The sequence below is a fragment of the Telopea speciosissima genome, chromosome 7, assembly GCF_018873765.1.
Source record: "Telopea speciosissima isolate NSW1024214 ecotype Mountain lineage chromosome 7, Tspe_v1, whole genome shotgun sequence".
In the NCBI taxonomy this organism is placed as follows: domain Eukaryota; kingdom Viridiplantae; phylum Streptophyta; class Magnoliopsida; order Proteales; family Proteaceae; genus Telopea; species Telopea speciosissima.
The window spans coordinates 52,087,204-52,106,314 of NC_057922.1; the positions used below are offsets into that span (position 1 = coordinate 52,087,204).

Here is a 19,111-nt window from a genome sequence, read left to right on the forward strand (position 1 = left end):
AAATTAAATAACTTAATAACCCAAGATCAGAAATAGGTCTCGGGCTGGTCGAAGGCATAGGATGCTTAAGAAAAAAATAATCCGAATATGACATTAATCTGATGTTATATCATTAGTTACTGAAGAATGCTAGTGGGTATAGGACAAGACATAACCAACCATCGAGTTGCAGAAACAGTAACTCAGACAAGCACTCATTATGGTTCGTATTGACAGCACGAAAACTATGAATAACAGGACATTAGATCCATAGAATAGAGTTATAACAACAATAGAGATTAGAATCAATATGCAAGAACTAAAGCACAGTATGACCTGAGTTTCAGCAACAATAAATCAAAGAAAGAGATAGGAGAAGAAGGGGATATGACCAAACGAATCACCACCAGTGACAGTGGCCGTGGCCTGTAATGCAGATTGGAGAGATGGATTTTCTGGTGGTGGGTTTTATATCGCAGGTGAGAGAGAGATCACTTTCACTTAATTTTTTTTATTCTGTCATCAATTTGTGAGGGAACCTACTAGGCCTTTACATTGCTTTATGCTCGCTACCGTTTCACCTAAAAGCTCGAACTTTTAAAGAAGGGCAGCGTTCATATACATCAACACTCCCCCGCACATGCAGGTCAAAATCCTATTGTCTTTGCATGTGGAGCTAACGCAAATGTCGGGAAAATTCTTCTGATGAACTTTCCAGGAGTTGAACACTTGACCTCATGCTCTGATACCATGTTTGCTACTGTTTCACCTAAAAGCTCGAACTTTTAGGGAGCATTAATGTATACATCAACACTTTATAATGCTGAAAACAGAAATAAAAAAGGAATAAAAAAAGACTCCTGATCCTCTCCATCAATTGGGATGATGTGACATTTCTAAATTGACTCAATCAGTAAAAAAACTAACTCACATAGACAAGGATACTTCTTCTAGTTGTTGGTTGCTTTTGAAAGAGTCCTTGACATACCAAACATTTACATAATAAAAGAACCTCTTGTGTGGGCTAAGATGGAGTCATCTCACTAACTAGGCAACTGAAATAAATTAGGATATGTCTAAACAACTGAAGTTACTGAACAGAATCAAAATAGAGTAATTAAACTCCTAAAATGTAGCCCACGATTGTTGGAGATAAGATTCTAGAGACACATGTAGTGTAGACAATGCCAAACTGTTCCCACATATTGGATAAACCTTATCCATATACTTAAACCCATGTACATGATGACTCCAAATATGGGGTTTATAAAAAAGGCCCATTACATAAAAAAAAAACTAAAAAATAAAAGGCCCAAGGCCTATAGATCCAACCATGGGCCAAAATAAAGTCTTCCTAGGCCCAGTTAAACAATCTTAACTGCATCATCCTGGGTTGGAATCACTACCAACCGGCGTTGAATCACCACAACAAGGCTGTTGAATCACAACGGTAGTAGCAGAACTGCATCACCACAGAACTCATACAAGAAAAGCTTAATTGAATTGTCAAATCGCGGGCTGTACCCCGTACTTGCGACTCTCTATAGGAGTTGATTTTTTCTCTCATGTAAATACTATTAATAATAAGTTAGTTCTGATAAATGTGTTGCTATTGCTACATTTTATTTTACCTAACTGATTTTTGACTTAGTAGGCTCTCCGTACTACAAATCTATAACAGATCCATTTGCAGGAACTAATCCATACGGTGATGGCTAGTGGTTGAGATGGATATAATTCGGGATTTACATAGTTGCACCTCAGTGCTGATGGAGCATGTCCAGAATCCCAGTATGTTTTGTCTCAAGTGGACGTCTCAGTTTTTCAGATGATTGGCAAGTCACATGAAATAAAAACCAGACAAAATGATTGGGAAGCCACTTTTATTAACCTATCTATACCTACTGATATACATATTACTCTCGTCGGGAGTTATTTTGTACAACAAGGTACTGTTCTTTAATATTTCTTTGTAGTTCTGTATCTTGTCCATGGCAGTTCCTTCAGGTCTGCTTATATTTTCTTCTTGTGGTACTTGTCTTACTGAGTTTATCAGCAACAAATTTGAACTTGTATTGGTTATAAGATCCTTCGGGCAAAGGGATGTGATGGGTTCCTAGAGACCTAAAGATTTAGGTTTCAAAAACTCAATAAATTTCAGAATTGCAGTGATATAAAAGTGACCAGAATTGAAGAAAACTTGATAACAGGAAATCGGTAGATTAGATGGCTTTGAAAGTATGGTAGAAACTGTAGAATGTCACTAATATAACCAATTATAATCCCTTAAAATTTGGTTGGAAGCCAACAGACAGATTAGGAGTTATGAAGTATCCTACTATAGAATAGGACACCAAAACCCTGTAGATTGATGGAAACTTCTTATGGGCAGTAACAGTAGGCTTAAACAACAGATCAGAAACTAGGTATGATAACAACAATAGATTAGTGAATAGATCTGATTTATACCACTGAAAATTAATATTTAATCACAGCAGAAAATCAATAGGTTAAAGGATAAGTAATAGGAGTTTCTGTTTGATGGGACTCTGTTAAGATGAACAGATTCAAGATCTGAAACTGTAGGGCTGCTTAGAATAGCCCGTGGTTACTAAATCTGAGACTATAGTTGTAATCTCAGCTGTGATAGGCTAGAATTAAAAAGTTTCTGATAATAAGGCTACTGAAAAACTGAGAACAGATTCAGAACTTAATTGAATGTCAATGGAGATGATTGTATGGAGTATATGAACCCAACCTCCCTGAGAACTTGTTGGAGTTGCACCAACTGGACCTTAGAATCCCACTAATGACTGCTGAATCTCACAGTAGTATGTTTGAATTTCATAAACCAACAGCAAAAGCCATCTTTTATTCAAAATAAAATCATTGGGTAGCATTACCCTTACATCCAAATGTATAGAGATGAGTTTTAGAAGGTCACTCTATCTAGAAAACATGTCCCAAGTAGGACACTAGTAGTAAGAGAGAAAAATAAAACTCTCCAAACTGTGGGAGAGGTATTGAGCAGTTTTAGCTACATAAAGCACTATCCTATCTAAACTAATACAAGGAAAGAATATAAAATAGAACTCTATCCTATGCAAACTATTACAGGGAAAGAAGATATAATAGAACTCTATCAAATTAAACTCTTACCCCTATACAACTAACTAGTTAATAAAGATAAAAAACTAATTTAACAAAGATAAGAAACAAATTTGAAACTCTATGTAGCCCACGGTTTCTGCTGGCTGGGTCAAGACTGAGTTAAACACTTGAATCAAGTATTTTCAAGAGTGCTTTAACTTCTTCCTCCTTCGGTACTTTTTAGAGTAGCTAACTGGATGCTCTTGAGACTGTAATGCAAAAGTCGACCTCGAACCAGGGAAACCAACGGGAGATTGATTGCAGCCAGGATCTACACAATAAGGATTATCAAATTGAATAACTGAAACTTTAATTTTTTTTTTCTTCTTCTGTTTACATATGAAAGAAGAACATAAAAAAATGATCAGAAGAAGAAGAAAGGGATATAGATAGATGAAGGGGGAATAAAGATAGGAGGGGGTGGGCTATCTCAGCCTTGGGTCTCTCACCCACAACTATCTCAGCTGTTGAACACAAGTCTTCTCAGACCAAACACTTGCAACATAGAAATTCCATTAATCAAGTCTGAATTCAAGTACAACTGATGGGGCCTATTAATAGCTTGGCCTAAGCTTCACAAAATAAAAAGTCTCAAAAATAGAAACCAAATGAAAATAGAAACTAAATCTAACTAAAAGGAAACAAAGGACTGAATAGAAACTTAAGAAATAGAGACTTTAAAATAAAAAATAAGCCTACTTTCTAAATCTGAAATTCGAAACTAGTACTAACTTGCTAAAACTGAATTTAGAAACTAATTAATCTCCTATTACAACCAAAGTGGAAAATAGAAACAAGGTAAACTAACATAACTAAAATAGATAGGAACAAAGCTGTCCACATCTGACCCCAAATCACTGTTCACGTGAACAGTAACAGTAACTCAGGTACTGTTCATGTGAACAGTAAATTTTTTTATTTTAAAGATTCTGTCTTGGTTGCTTATCTTCTTCATGCTTCTCTCTGGGCTGGGGTTGCCTTAGGTGATGCTCCATCGAACCAACAAAACTTGCCACATCATCAGACCAGGCTGCCTCTCTCACAGCAGTCGAATCCCACAACCTTGCTGGGCTGGTTTTGGGGCTTGTTCTTGCGGGTACATATGGACTTGTGATCTACATCAGACTGATTTGCATTAACTTCCCCGGCTTGAAAGCATTCGTCCCCGACAAATGGAGAAAAGTCATGTAGCACTCATTCAGTATCGGGTTGAGATGCTTGAGGTCGTCGGCATGTATCTAGGGCAAATCAGTTCTTGGATGGCCTTTCCACTTGATAAAAAAGGAATGATAACCACCTCCCTTCCGAGTTACAGTGTACCTGTCGTCCACAATATCCTCAATCTCATCCTCAACGGGTGGAGTAAACTGGGGCAACGGTAAAGTATGCTCTGTATCTCCCTTGTCCAAGTGGTGACCCAAATAGATCATAAGAACGGCCACATTGAAGATATTGCTTAAGGCCATGTTAGCTGGCAAGTAAAGCACATAAGCATTTGGTCCAACCTTTTCAAGGACCTTGTAAGGTCACATTTTCAGTGGTTGAAGCTTCATGTTAGTGCAAGGAGAAAACCTCTCAGAAACAAAAGAGTCATCACCATGTCTCCATGATAAAATTTCACCAAATGTCGATGACGATCAGCCTTGGCTTATGAGATTCATTTCTTAGAGCGATACAACGACAAACATCATCATGGACCTCAGTAATATGGTGTATAAACTCATTTGCTTCAATACTAACGCGTACTTAAGGCTGAACCGCTGATGGGGAACAAGATTGTTAAGGTGCTTTGGTTGAACTCCGAGAATAGTCTCAAATGGGGTATGACCTGTAGTATGCAAATTCAATGATTTCAAGAATGGGCAGCCGAGTTTCATAGTTACAAACGAGGCAACACAGCAAGTTACCCAAGCTTCGGTTAACAACCTCCGTTTGACCGTCTGTCTGTGGATGAAAGGCTGTAGAAAATCGAAGTATTGTATTGGTCTTCATCCATAGAATCTACCAAAGAAAACTCATAAACCTGACTGTCATATACAATCGACTTCGGCAACTTGACTGTGGATTAAAGGCTGTAGAAAATGGAGTATGATCTGTAGTATGCAAATTCTTTTTGAAAGCTTTCCAACAAGTCCAAGATTGCTTAAAGTTGATTTATATTAAAGGAAATCTGTACCGGTCAAACTTAATTTGGTGTGCGCGAATGCTGTCAAAATCACTCTGAATGAAAATACTTTTTTGGACATCAAAACAAATGAATATTTTACCGTACATTTGATTTTTTACAATTTTTTACCATATTAAGATTTATGGAATTTTTAGATTTGAGAAAAACCCCGACATTAGAAAGTTGAAAATTGCACCTACCACCGAAAATCTAGTTTTGTTCTTGAACTGGGGGGTTGACTTTTTATCCTTTTGGAATTTATGTTTTTACAATTTTTATTGGATTCGCATAGGGGGTCTTGCTTATTTATGAATAATTTAAGTAAATGAAATACAAAAACATTTACTTAATCGATATTAGACATAAATAAGTGTTTGTCCTGGTTTCTGGCATAATAAGTGTATGTATACCAAGATTTCCCACCGAGATACCAAAACCACTGAGATCTCACCTCTCGGTCGAGATTTGGCACTCATATAATGGAACCGGAGATCTCGACTTGACCGAGATTTCGACTGAGTTGGGGTAAAATGGGATTTCGACCATCATCTCGTCTCGAGCTTTTGAGATAGCGAGATATTGGAGTTCGTGTACCATGTGGGGGTGGGGGTAGAAATCAGAGGAGAGGTTATGGATAAGGAAGAATGTGGTGGGAGAAGTAAGGAAGAGGACTCCTATGTTCATGTATCATCAAAAAACCCATCGCAAGACTTCAATGTTAAAGGAACACCAGAAAAGTATCGAAATGAGTAGGAAAAGGCTGGGTTTGTGACAAAGAAATGCAGAAGGGAGCTAGAGCTGAGTTCAAAAATTCATCGTAGATTCAAAAAAGACGAGAGAGACTTGAGAGAATACCATTCTACAGCCCAAAGGAGAAAGCAAGCTGAGACCTATGTTAAATGATTTTATTTTCCATGAGACTTTTTGTATTAGGTAGAGCACAAAACCAGCTTTCCACAAAACCAAGATTTCTTAAATATGATTTATACTGAAGGAGTTATGTTCTGATCAAACCTTATTTGGTGTGCGCGAATGTTGCCAAAATCGCTCTTAATGAAAATATTTTTTTAGATATCAAAACAAATGAATAGATTTTTTTTTTTGGTAAAAAACAAATGAATAGTTTACCGCTCTTTTAGTTTTTAATAATGATTTACCATATTAAGATTTATGGAATTTTTAGATTTAAGAAAAACCCCAACATTAGAAAATTGAGAATTTCACACATTGCCAAAAATCCAGTTATTGTTCTTGAATTGAGGCGTTGACTTTTATCCTTTTGAAATTTGATTCTTAACTGTTTTTATTGGATTCAAATAGTGGGTATTTGCTCATTTATGAACAATATCTTAAGTAAATGAAATAACAAATCCACAAAATACGCCTAGACGCCTAAGTGGCGCCTTAACAACTATGCATAGTTGTAGATCGCGCCATAGTGACATATTGGCATAGCGGTAGATCGTGCCATAACGGTCCAAAGCGCCTTAGTGGTAGATCGTGTCATGGTGTGAGAGTGCCATACCACCATAGAGATAGATCATCATAACGACAGATCGTCATAAAGGTAGATCAGGCCACAACGATATGGATTAGCCAGTATCGATAAAGGCTGATTTTGTTTCCTTTGTTACCCTTTATCAATATCATTAAACAATGCGGGATCGCCAAAAAGGCCGATATCGATACGGATCATTTAAATCAATAGCGGTATCAAGTCGGTATTGGTTCATCCAAAAGAGAGAGACTGAGAGGAGACTGAACAAAATAAGAAAGGAAGACAGTATGTCGATTGGGGTTTTTTTGGGGGGATAAAATATCGATTGGGGAATTGGGGGGGGATTATAAAATGGGAAAGAGAGAAGAAAGGTGGTGGGCTTGGAGAGAGAAATGGGGGTTCAAGTTACCGATAATTAGGTTTCTATGTGGCAGACTCTGGATTCACTTTCGGGATAGGTACTTTGGATGTATATCCAAAGGATTCGGACTTTTCAATGGGAAAGCCTTAGTTTTCACTTTCCGAGTGATTGGGGTCACTCTTTCAAATACAACAAAAAGTACAAGATATTTAAGATGGGAGAGCGTTCTCTGTGGGGAGCACAGGGGCCACACATGCGACAACCAATGAGAGCATGTGCTGGCATCTCGACAGTTGAATTTCCTCCTTTCATGGGGGTAATGCGGTCATTTTGTCCCCCACTATGTCTGAGAGTGGCCTACGACCTCCACCCCCATAGAGAACATTTTCCCATTTAGGATTTACCTCTTAAAAACAAACATTGAATTTTTCTACGTATAATTTTCACAAGTAAAATTTTTCATATAGGCTTTGTTTGGTTGCAAGAGGATTTAATGGGAAGGAAAGTGAAAATTTTCAAACCTAAAGAAGAAACTTTTGTAATCATTACCCCATGTGACTATATCACTAACTCCAAATCATTCCTATTGGGTTATTAAATTTCACTTTACGAGTTTACTTTACATCCAATTCCCTTTTGGTTTAAAAAGTAAAATAAAAATTACATGTAAAATGTATCATTATCAAATATGATAAAAAATTTAAGTAGTTTATACAATAACATGAGGTAATGATTGCAAAAATTTCTTCTTTAGGTTTGAAAATTTTCACTTCCCTTCCCTTTAATTTTACTTGCAACCAAACATAGCCATAAAATTTCACTTCAAAACAAAAAGAACCCCGAACTGAACCCTAGCTGGTTTAAGAACAATATAGGAAATGACATTGTAGGAAAAGATTTTCAGGGTGTCAGATTTGTACGATCATTTCAAGAAGGGAAAATTACGTCTACCACCCCTGGGGTTTCAAAAATTATGTACGTACCCCTGAGTACTTACTCTGTTAGTTTTGGAAGGAAATGACAAATTTTCCCTTTCTTATTTCCTATAAATAAACCCACCCCACCCCACCCTTGTTACCGTTTCACTTTGAGTTACTATTTTAGTGGTTGCTGATCTGAAGATTCTGGCCGCTGGGTTAGTTTGATTTTTATGCATTGTGTTCTACCAATTGAATGGAGCATGTGGCAATATTCTTATACTGATCTGTTGTGTGGATGAGAAGATATGCCATTGTTTCTATTTCTGAAACTATAGGTGCTATTTCAGTGATTTTATTGTAACTCTAAATCCAACCATTGGATTGGAGTCATACTTTGAGGAGTTAAAGAACGTGAGGAGACCTAGTTATTTTCTTGTAATTTGGGACTGATATGAGCACTGTTTTGGGGAGTATCGCAGATCTTGGCCTGGTTGTTGTGTACCTCTAAGATCCTATTGGGGGTAGGATTCTGAAATCTATGATGATGTTAGATTGAATCCATCATTTTGTCTGGCTACTGAGTTCTCTGTTCTATTTCTATCTTCTAAAATTGAAATGGTTGTTTAGTTTCTGAATTGTTCCTAACTTAGAGAGTGTCTTATTATTGTGAAAGCTAATTTATTTTTGCTGGGTTTCAACATCAGGTAATTATTTATATTTGTATTAGGTATGCGTGTCTATAAGCCATTACACGGAGTTGTTAAGACTTTGTAGAATAAGTATGACTATTTACACTCTAAATAATTCCAATATGAATATGGATGCTAGTCTAAGTGCATTCATGCTTTTCTTATCACAATAGTCATTATTGAAGAGGGTCTTTGAACAATTTTTTATCTGAGTAATTCTGAAATATATCTGTTTATTTATTCATATGCAGTGGGTTCTCTCTCCGAAGTACTTCAATTTTCCTTTTCCAATAACACTCACTATGATTCATATGGGGTTTTCTGGTGTAGTAGCATTTTCTCTTGTTCGTGTTTTTAAGGTATGCTGTCCCTTCTACTTATGTTAGCTATATTGGAGATTTGCATTCTTCTGTTCTCTTCGTGAGACTGATGTTGCTAACAATAAGACTGTTGATTATATGTATCTGATCTGTTCACACTTGTTTCTGGTCCCCTCTCACTCTATTGTTAATTATCTTTTTTGTACCACATATATTTTACATTTTGTTGATACCCAAAGTTGAAAACATTCAGGTACATGATATTATGTTGACATGGTTCTGGACCTCCTGTTTCAGTGTCTTAACAATTTAATCTGCATTCATTTTTCTCTCTGGGGCTGCAACTGAAAATTTGATTCACCCCTTTGTTCATGTTTTTTCGTCTCCCTAACGCTAAACGGATTATTAGATTCTTTAGGCATTGGGCATCCTGATGTAAGAGCACTTCCTTGGACCGGGCTGAACCTGTTGAAAGCCCCAACCAAGAACTGGGTCCAAGTTTATTTGTTGTTCAGTAGGATGTTAGGAGTAACATGAACCTAGGGTTCATCCTACCTACCGCCCATCAGGGATGTTGTGGGACAGGGGAGGGGGTGGTGCTTGGACACAGGGGAAGGGATGCTGCAATCATATGCTAGGAGATGGGGGCCGGTGCTCTAGAGAGTGTAAAATTGTTGAATCTCTTGAGTCTGAAGATTGGACTTCGTGGAAGAAGATGGTTTCAAATTTTCTGAATGGTTGTAGTTAAGAGGGTGAAACTGAATACATTACGCTGAACCATTTGCAAATATTTGTCCTAGTTCAGAGAGGGAGAGAGACTGACTTGACCAGACACAACTCTTCACAGGATCTCTCTCTCTCTCTCTCTCTCTCTCTCTCTCTCGTAGGAACACCTCTTTCACGGCTTGACCACTAGGGTTTCTTATGACATAAAGACAAATATTCCTAAATTCTAAATAAGACAATGAAAAAATGATCGCGTCCCTGCAGGTTACTCACTTGATAACCCCAATGAGTAAGAAGGGTATCTAATCCATTTCTGTCATACTCTTTATTGATCCAATGCATATGCGTTGGAATAAATAAATACCCCTAATTATTTTTTCTGTTCACAGGTCCATTACTCCAAGTTCTTTGAATCTGTTGTTGTGGTTGATGATGAGGATGATGACTCTTTGCTTCCTCTGGATTGTAAAATCTATCTTCTCCATGGGGACACCCAAACTTCCATCCCCTCCCCACCATCTCCGCAGAGAAAACCCTACCTCTTAGACATCCAAATCAGATTTTAGAAGCCCAAAAACAACACAAAACTCTGTATAAAGCCTATAGGAACTAATCCACATAACCAGATCCTCTAAACTTCCTATTCTGGTCAATATGATCGGAAGATCAGAAGCACTAACCATAGTTGTCAAGGTGTTGCCTAGGCGTCCAGGTGCCTTTCTCTCTCCTTGTCCCCTTGGTCGCCTAGGCAACGCCTTGCCCTTTTTTTACCCCTTGATCGCCTTGGTTCGCCTAGGCGCCTTGACAACTATGGCGCTAACCACTTCCTACAACTCCATAAATCAGAATCACACAAACTCGTAGGAAAACCAAAACCTGCAATAAATCAGATCAAGCACCCACAACTTATTCTCTCCCTTCTCCAAACAACAATCAGAAGCAGCAGTGGCGGTGGATAAATCGGCGGCATTCATGTCCTTCGTCTTCTTGATGTTTCCTTCGCTTTCTTATCCTCTGCTTTCTTGGTTCTGATCCTTGCTTGATTGTCATCAATCGGCAGTCATTGTGGTTCTCTGATGTCTTCGCTTTCTAGAAGGCTCATCATCTCTCTCTTTCTCACGTCTCACCCCACCAAACAATATGGGTTGGGATGCTACAGTAGTTATTCCATCATTTTCCTTCCTCCCCTTTCATGGTTATTCAACCCCACTACAAGTGGGGCCTATTTCCCTAACTATCTCACCCCATACTCCCTTGCAAGAAAATGGACCCTAACAGAATAAGCTACTTTTGATCACAAACAACAGTTGCAAAACTAAATTGGAAACAGCTTACGCAGAAAGCAAATAATATTTGACAGTTCAATGTAGGAGATATAAGTATTAGTTCTCAGACCTGTCTAGCTTCTGAATTGCAGAACTGAATTGAATTGGAAGAAGAAAATAGAAGAAGAGTGAAAAGTGCAGGATTCCACCCCATGGTTTACCTTTGGAACCCAAGTTAACTGAATCCATCCCTAGCCGCACCACTGTGAGTTCACACATAAAAAAAGGCGTACCCAGTGCACGAGGCTCTCACCACTGCAGGATCAGGGGAGGGTCATAATGTACACAGCCTTACCCCTACTTTCGCAGAGGCTGTTTCCAAACTCGAACCCATGACTGCTTGGTCACAATGGAGCAAACTTACGCTGAGTTCACACATCAAAGAAGAAAATCAGAACTCTATCTAATGCAGACCCTAATGTAGTCCTAGATAGACAAGGATCTACTAGGAGCCAGGTAAATCAGGATCTCACAATCTGGCAAGGTTCGAAAACTCGGGTCTCGGAGGCATCTTGGCCCAACCAAAAACCGAGACCAGTCGAGATCTCGGCGAGTTTTTGCATTTTTTTTTTCCGACTCGAAACCCCATCTCGGTGGGTTTTAGACCTATTTTAGGTCTGAAAGTTGGTATTCAGCCTATTTTAGGCCATTTAAACACAATGGCATTATCAGATTTTGTAAAAACAAAGTCTACATTGGACCCTAAGTTGGTAGGCGACGACGTACTAAAATACCATATTCTACACATTAATGACATAATTTAGTAATAGAAAGCTAGCAAAACATTCAATTAATAGTAAAACAACTTAATAAGCATTACAAATGTTAAAGTGATACATCAAATTGTTTAAGTTTAACAATGTTACAACTTACAACTATCATTACATAAAATGAGATTGAATCACGTATTCATTCCCCACTTGTTCCACATAGTTTTCCCATGACATATTGTTGCTGCACTGTTGCATATAGTTCTCCACAGCATTTATATAAGAGTTGTCATCCACATATAGCAAGGCCCCTATCCTAGGGTATAGCTGTTGCCATGTGGCGTGAGACGGTTGCCATGAAGTGTGAGATCCACTGCTTCTGCTACTGTCATATTGAGGCATGTATGGGATTGGGAATATGGGCCTAATACCAGACCCAGTGCTTTGATTTTCAAACTCATGTGTTGACTGGCCAAACTGACCATAGGCACTATATTCAGAACTGGTGCTCTCCTGGCCATAATCATAGTGATGATGAGGCTGAGATGAATGCCACGACTGATGCTCACTACCAGTATCCATACTCATGCTTTCGAAACTTGCTAGCATGGCGTTCATACTCGTGTCATCATGCTGAGGTTGGTTATGTTTGCGACCCGTCCTTCTCTTGTACATTTTACTGTGGCCACCATGGTCTTGATCTTGTGTGGCATGTGTAAACTGAGACTCACCTGTGTAACGCACAGGGTCTTCTTGCGTTTCCACTTCATACTGGTATTGCTTGCACATCCCCTCATGATGATCATCATAATAACCATCACTTTGCATGCCACCACCACCATCACCATCATCATCATCATCATCATCATCATCAGGAGCAGTTCCTGTTGTAGCCTCAAAAGGTCTCGGTGACTCTGAATGTGCACGCCCCTCTTGCGACATATAGTCCTCAACATCTGTACCGGTTATGGACGCAATGGTGGAGTCGGACCTACCTTCAGGCTCATCCATATCTGGTGCACCACGATCCCTCACCCACTGGAATAGGGGATCCTCATCATCATCAGAGTCCTCCTGGAATATGTTGGCTAGCTCAATGGGATCTTTGTCATTGGTATCAAATTCTTCACGTATGTGCCTCATCCTTAGTCTCATATTGTAATGCACATACACCAGCTGCTCCAGTCGTTGACTACCCAATCTGTTCCGCCTGTTTGAGTGTATCAATGTGAATGTACTCCAGTTGCGCTCGCACCCGGAGGATGAACAAGTTTGTGAGAGCACTTTCACTGCTATCTTCCTCAGGTTGGGTGAACTTGTACCATAAAACACCCACCAGTCGGCTGCATTATAAACATAGAATATTAAGAATATGTGCATTTTAAAGGGAGAAAATAATAATTCATAAATGCAATGTCATGCCACCTACCAGGGTCTGACTTTTGTCTACCCTCCACTGCAGCTTTCGACTGAAACTTGCTGAGGCCTCTCTGAAGAATTTGATCTATTTTCATTTTAAATTTCAAACATTGTTAGAGGCATTAGTATTTGCTATTTAGTAATTGCATTCCCTTACTTACTACCAAAGTACCAAAGTCCCATTCTCTCACCTTGTCATTGCAGTCAGCTTGTGTCTTGGCATTGGGCTCCAACTTCTCAATAACAGTTTGAACTGCCACTAACAAATCTGTGTCTAGCCCAAGATCATGCGAGTACTGGTACTTTGAATTCAAATAATATGCTAGTAAAGGGGAAACCACAAGTATAACTTGTTAGTGACTTAATACTTTTGAGTTTTGAATATGTAAATGTAAAAATCATATAAAGTGTAAAGTATGTTAAAGTGTTGAACTCACCAGCTTTATGCAATGGATGACTTAAGTGCTTCTGCCACCGCTCATCAATGATGTTAATATATGACCTAGCACTTCGGGGTATTGCAGCTCTGACCATTTCCTTCATCTTCTCCAGGGCAGCATATATGTGGGGCAAGGTAGGCTTCTTTCCGTGTCGACCATCCTTAGTATTGCCACCACTGACTCTAATATGGCAACAACTTTATGCAAGTCCTTCCAGAATTGATTACTTGTCATGATCTGTTGTGCTGCCTTCCCTTCTTCTGACCTAGAACCATGCCAACCAAACCACTGTTCACTTGCAAACATTGACCTCTGACCTATCACCTTCGTCTGAAAGCTCTTCAATGCAATGTAATTGGTGGCAAATCGAGTGACACCAAGCCTCACTAAATCCCCCTTGCATTTTTCCCTCATCATGGCTAAAGCATAACTATGGTTATATACAAAGTTGGTCACTTGCCTCGCCCTATTGACCACACCAGCCACCAAAGCTTTTTTCCCTATGCCTTTCAGCATTAAATCAATGGAATGTGCTGCACATGGAGTCCAAAAGAGGCGGATCTTCTTACTCTTCTTGTTCATCAACTTCTCTCCAGCCTTTTTAAAATTAGAACCGTTATCCGTCACAATTTGGATAACGTTCTTTGCTCCTATATCTTCCTCCACCACTTGGTTCAGTAGCTTATACAAGTTTGATGCATCCTTTACATGCTTCGATGCATTGACAGACTTCAAAAATATTGTCTTCCCATTGCAACTTACCATGAAATTGATAATGGATTGTCTAATAGGTCCAGTCCAACCATCAGCCATAAGGGTATCCCCATATGTGTCCTACCTTGGTTTCAGACCCTCAATGTACCATTTCAGCTCCTCTACCTCTTGAGGCAAATATACATTATATAACTCATATGGTGAAGGCCCCTTCCATCCTGGGCCAGCCCTCCCTGCAGCGTCAAAGAATGCATTATAGTATGTTCCTTGTGCTGCATTAGCTGGAATGCCATTGTATAACATGAACTTGCTTAAGGCTTTCCGTGCTTCGTCTTGTTTACCACCAAACACTTGCGGGATGGTTGGCTGGTAGGCATCTTGTTGCCTAAAGGTAGATGGATCCTGCTTAAAAATGGGATCTGGGGAATGTGCTTGTGGTCGGGCTGGGGGCCGTGGGATTTCTCTTGTGTCAGTGCTTCTCCTCCTCTCAGCTTTTTGCACTGGTGCAGCTGAGCCAGATCCACCAGCTCCTCTTGCTTGCTTATATCTTCTCACATTCTCATAATGCAAACTTTGTCTACTCTCTGCCAAAGTCTGCTGGTAAATTCTCCATTCAGCCTCTGATTCTAACTCACCAGCTGTAGGCCTATATTCAGTATCATCTCCTCCACGGATCTCTACACCAGGCCTCTCTAGAACTGCCTCATCAAAAGCTATTTGTTGTCTTTCCCTCTCAGCTTTCTTTGTTCGTACTCCTCCCAAGTTTTGTGCCATAGCCAGTTTCACTTGGCTAGGAACATTTCGGCACGAGGCAACATCCTTACCTGTATTAGACAAATGTTGTTTTAACCTAGTTGCTCCTCCAAAATTTAGAATCTTTTCACAATAGTTACACTTCGACTTCTTTTTGTCCTCGGACATCGGGACTCCGTGTAACCATGTTATATCCCCCATTGTGTAAGAAATATCTTATTTTTTACACTGTTACATAAAAAACATGTATTAGTAACTATTACAGACTTAAAGTAAAGTATTAAAGACTTAAAGTATTGTATTCATAACTATTAAACATAATGTGAAGCTACTAGAACAATCAAATATCTATCTCTTATTTATTCCCTAACCCTAGTATTTATTTCTTAATTAAAAATAATTATACCGTAAAGTATTAAATATTATAACATAATGATGTATTTGACACCATTTGAAGTTGGATAGTATGTACATATGTTGTGCATAATTTTCCAACAAAACAGGTATTTTTCCTTAATTTTATATTCTTTTTAAACATTTTAATAATATTTTTATTAAATCTGAAAAATAAAATATTTTTTTTTAATGGGTGAAAAAAAAATGTCTCCATCAGGTTGTAGAGCATCCAAAGTTGTCCAACATATATGAAAATCACATCCAAACAATAAGTATTCATCCTATTTTTTTTCATCCAAAAAATATAATAAAAAAGTTAATAACCGAAAAAAAATTCGGACTCCATCAAGTGATAGATCAGCCAAAGTTGTGTAACATAACTTAAAATCACATGAATCTACCAAGGTTTCATCAATTTTTTTTGAAAAAAATAGATTTAGGGAAAATGGCTTACCTTTCAAAAATCCTTCAAAAACTTGATGAATCTTGCAAAAGTGGAGTTCAATCTTCAGTTTGGCAACTAAATCACTCTCCAAAGCTTTCAATTCATGAAAAAAATGAAGAGTAGAAGAGAGGTTTTGAGGCTTTCTTGACAGAACTCGCCGAGATATGCGAGTTCTGTTGAGATTGCCTCCTAAATCTTAAGTGAAATGGGTAAAAAATGAACCAAGACCCGAAACCATGAACCACAATCCGAGATCTCGCCGAGACCTCGCCGAGATATTGTACTTTTTTAATTCGATACCCATCTCGTCTCGGCTTTGCGAAATATCGAGAAACTCGGCGAGATCTCGCCTGCGAGTTCTCGAACCATGGAATCTGGTGGTCGATTGGGCAGAATGGAGGATTTAGGTCAGAATTAGGGTTAGGTTGAGGGTAAAAGGGTTGGCTCTTATTTGATAAAACTATGCAGGTTTTTAGGAGTCTAATGATGTTGGTTTGGTAAGGTTTGAGTGAAAATTTAAAAATCAGAAAGTTAGGGTTAGGGTTTCGGATTTTGGGAAATAGTAAAATAGGTGAAATTAGGGTTTAGGATTGGATTTCTGGAGAGGGCTTTAGATCGAGTGTTATAGGCAGTGAGGGGTGTGATTCGAGTGTAATTTGGGTGGGTTTTGATGGTTGGTTTGTTCTAGATAGGTTTTAGGGTTTTAGGGTTTTACTAGCGTTGAGGGGGATTAGGGTTTAAGTGGTGGAATGGGTCTGTATGCTGGATCGAGTGTGGGGTGTCATGAGAGGGAGCTGTGATCCATTTTGGTTGGATTCTGTTGGTGGAATAGGGCTGGACAGGAATTTTAGGGTTTAATGGAGCTAGGGTTTAATGGGGATCGATGGGGATTGGTAGGGCTTAGGTTGGAGGACTAGAATAAGAAGGTTGTTTGCAGATTTACTGTAAAATACTTACTGGATTTGCAGATCTTCAATGACAACAGCTTTGAAGATGGATAAGAGAGCCTCCCGATTTTAACAGATGCAAGGAGTCGATTGTAGGTCCACCAATCCCTTCACCTTGAGATCCACAAGGCACACTCACAATGGAGCAAGGCAGCAGCAAAGCAGAAGCTAAGATTATTTTGAAAATTTGAACTGTGGGGGAGCCTCCCAGGTTGAGCTTTATTTATACTAATATGGCCAATGCCTTACACCTATTCAGCTTAGGAATATAAGTCCCAAGGCTGAATCCTATTACAAAAACAAATCCAGCCCTCAATAGAAATCGTGGTGGGGGATAACTTGACTTAAATACTAATTACTTAAAAGATTCTCTAAGAACCAATACAAATAAAACAACTGACAACCAATAGGAATAGTTCACTTAAATTGAACCATGGCTGAACCAGTTCAATTTAAGTTTAGAGAATTAGACTAAGTATGAAAAAAAAACTAAGTATAGAAAACTGTAAAATAAAACTAAGGCTCCAACAATCAGCCCTATTTCTTGGGCTGTTTCTTCTTCTTGCGGATGCTTGGACCTGCATCAGACCCAGTTTAAATTTGGGCCAGAATTTAATATAAGTATGGGTTGGGTCTTAATTTTTGGTTTTACAGATGTAACAAGTCTCTTTTATAAGTCCATATTTGGGATTTTAATTCTGAATAAGAAATTGATTTGAATTACTAGTTAGTTAGTATTAGTAGTGGGACCCATTAGCTATTAATTAGGAAGTTATCTTGTTTTACAATTATATGTTGTTGTTTGGAGAATTATGACTTATGTCAATGAGACACCAGTCAGGCTTTATGTATAATAGAGAAAGATGAGGTACAAGTACAATAGTGCCCCTAGGGCAAACACTAAAGAAACCCTAAGGACAATTATACTCTTATACCCATATTACAACATTATCTTAGGTGAGGTTTAGATAAGGAGATAAGGTTTAGAAAAGGTTTAGTTTTTTGAGTCAGAATTGTTCGCAGTCCTCAAACAGCCTCTTATGATGCAGATCAAGTCGATAGACCTGCTGTGGTGTATCAGATATGGTGGATCTACTGTTAAAGAAAAAACCAACAACAAAATAGCCCTATTTCAGAGTCTGCGGCAGCCGCAATGAGAGGGTAAAAATGGGCTATCAGTTGGAGGAGAAAGGGAGGATAATAGAGAGAAAGAAGAAGAGAAGAAGTGTAAGAGAGATCATAGGAGAGAAAAGGAGAAGAGGGAGAAGAGAGAGAAAAGAGAGAATAGGTTGTGAGGGAGAGAGAGGAGAGGGGGCACACAACTCACTTTTCAAAAACAAATTAACTCTAGTCCATTCCAATAATGTAGGTCCATATTGCTTTCAATAAAACCGAAACTAAAACAAGATATTGATGGGCTGATGTGGCAGTATCATTAAGTGATTAAAATAACCAGGAAAAGATAAAATAAACTTCTCCCATGTGTAGACAGTAATTAGAGTGACCTGGATTAACTTAACTACCTAACCAGTAATTCAAATAAATAAGGAAACTGAAGAAATAAAGACTAAGTAACTTGCACGATTTAAATAGTGATAAGCTCCTAAAATCTAGCCACAACTTGTGGGTAGAGTGCAACTTTATAACCACAAGCTATAAACTCTCTCGAGCCCCACAAGTTGTGTAAAGATAATACATCCTACATTACAACTTTAAAAGACTACCCTATATATCTAGCTTATATTATTACAATACAACCAAGGTATAAAAGTACAAATCAAGGTCCAAAATTGAGGATCAAGCCACAGCCAATGGTGATGATCATGCTCCTGCATTAACTTATCTCTCCTTCCCTAGCAGATCGAGTTCTTCTTCTCTTCCATCAATCTGAAATCCACCACGTCTCCGATCTGCATCAATATCTCAATCTGGGAAGCTGATGCAGGAGCTTTGCTGGTCCCCAGCAACTTTTACAAGCCTACAAGGAGCAATGTCTGCCTGGTAGAGTTTTCCCCCCCTCTTGTCTTCTAGTCTTCATTAGTAATTGCTTATTAGAGCCTTTCATGTTTATGTTAGAACTTGGAAAACCTTATAATTCATGTTGGCTTTATCAGTTATTAGTTTCGGTTACAGGCCTTCAAACAGTGACTTG

General features: G+C 38.6%; 1 protein-coding gene and 1 long non-coding RNA gene across 3 annotated transcripts in view; one reads left to right on the plus strand and one right to left on the minus strand.

Moving 5' to 3' along the window:
• Window positions 1–1,672: 1,672 nt before the first annotated feature.
• LOC122669326 (probable sugar phosphate/phosphate translocator At3g17430) overlaps window positions 1,673–19,111 on the plus strand; it is a 45,199-nt gene continuing 27,760 nt past the window's right edge. The window contains exons 1-2 of one of the 2 annotated variants that reach the window (XM_043866075.1): window positions 1,673–1,928; window positions 9,016–9,123. In XM_043866075.1, coding sequence (XP_043722010.1) covers window positions 1,845–1,928; window positions 9,016–9,123 — 192 coding nt within the window. In that variant the 5' untranslated portion in view covers window positions 1,673–1,844. The remainder of the gene's footprint in view (window positions 1,929–9,015; window positions 9,124–19,111) is intronic. The other variant, XM_043866076.1, reaches the window with a different exon arrangement.
• On the minus strand, window positions 3,844–18,794 carry LOC122669327. The gene is made up of 3 exons (XR_006333992.1): window positions 18,684–18,794; window positions 12,800–12,801; window positions 3,844–3,860 (listed from the first exon to the last, which is right to left on the minus strand). It is a non-coding gene; the product is annotated as an uncharacterized LOC122669327 (long non-coding RNA).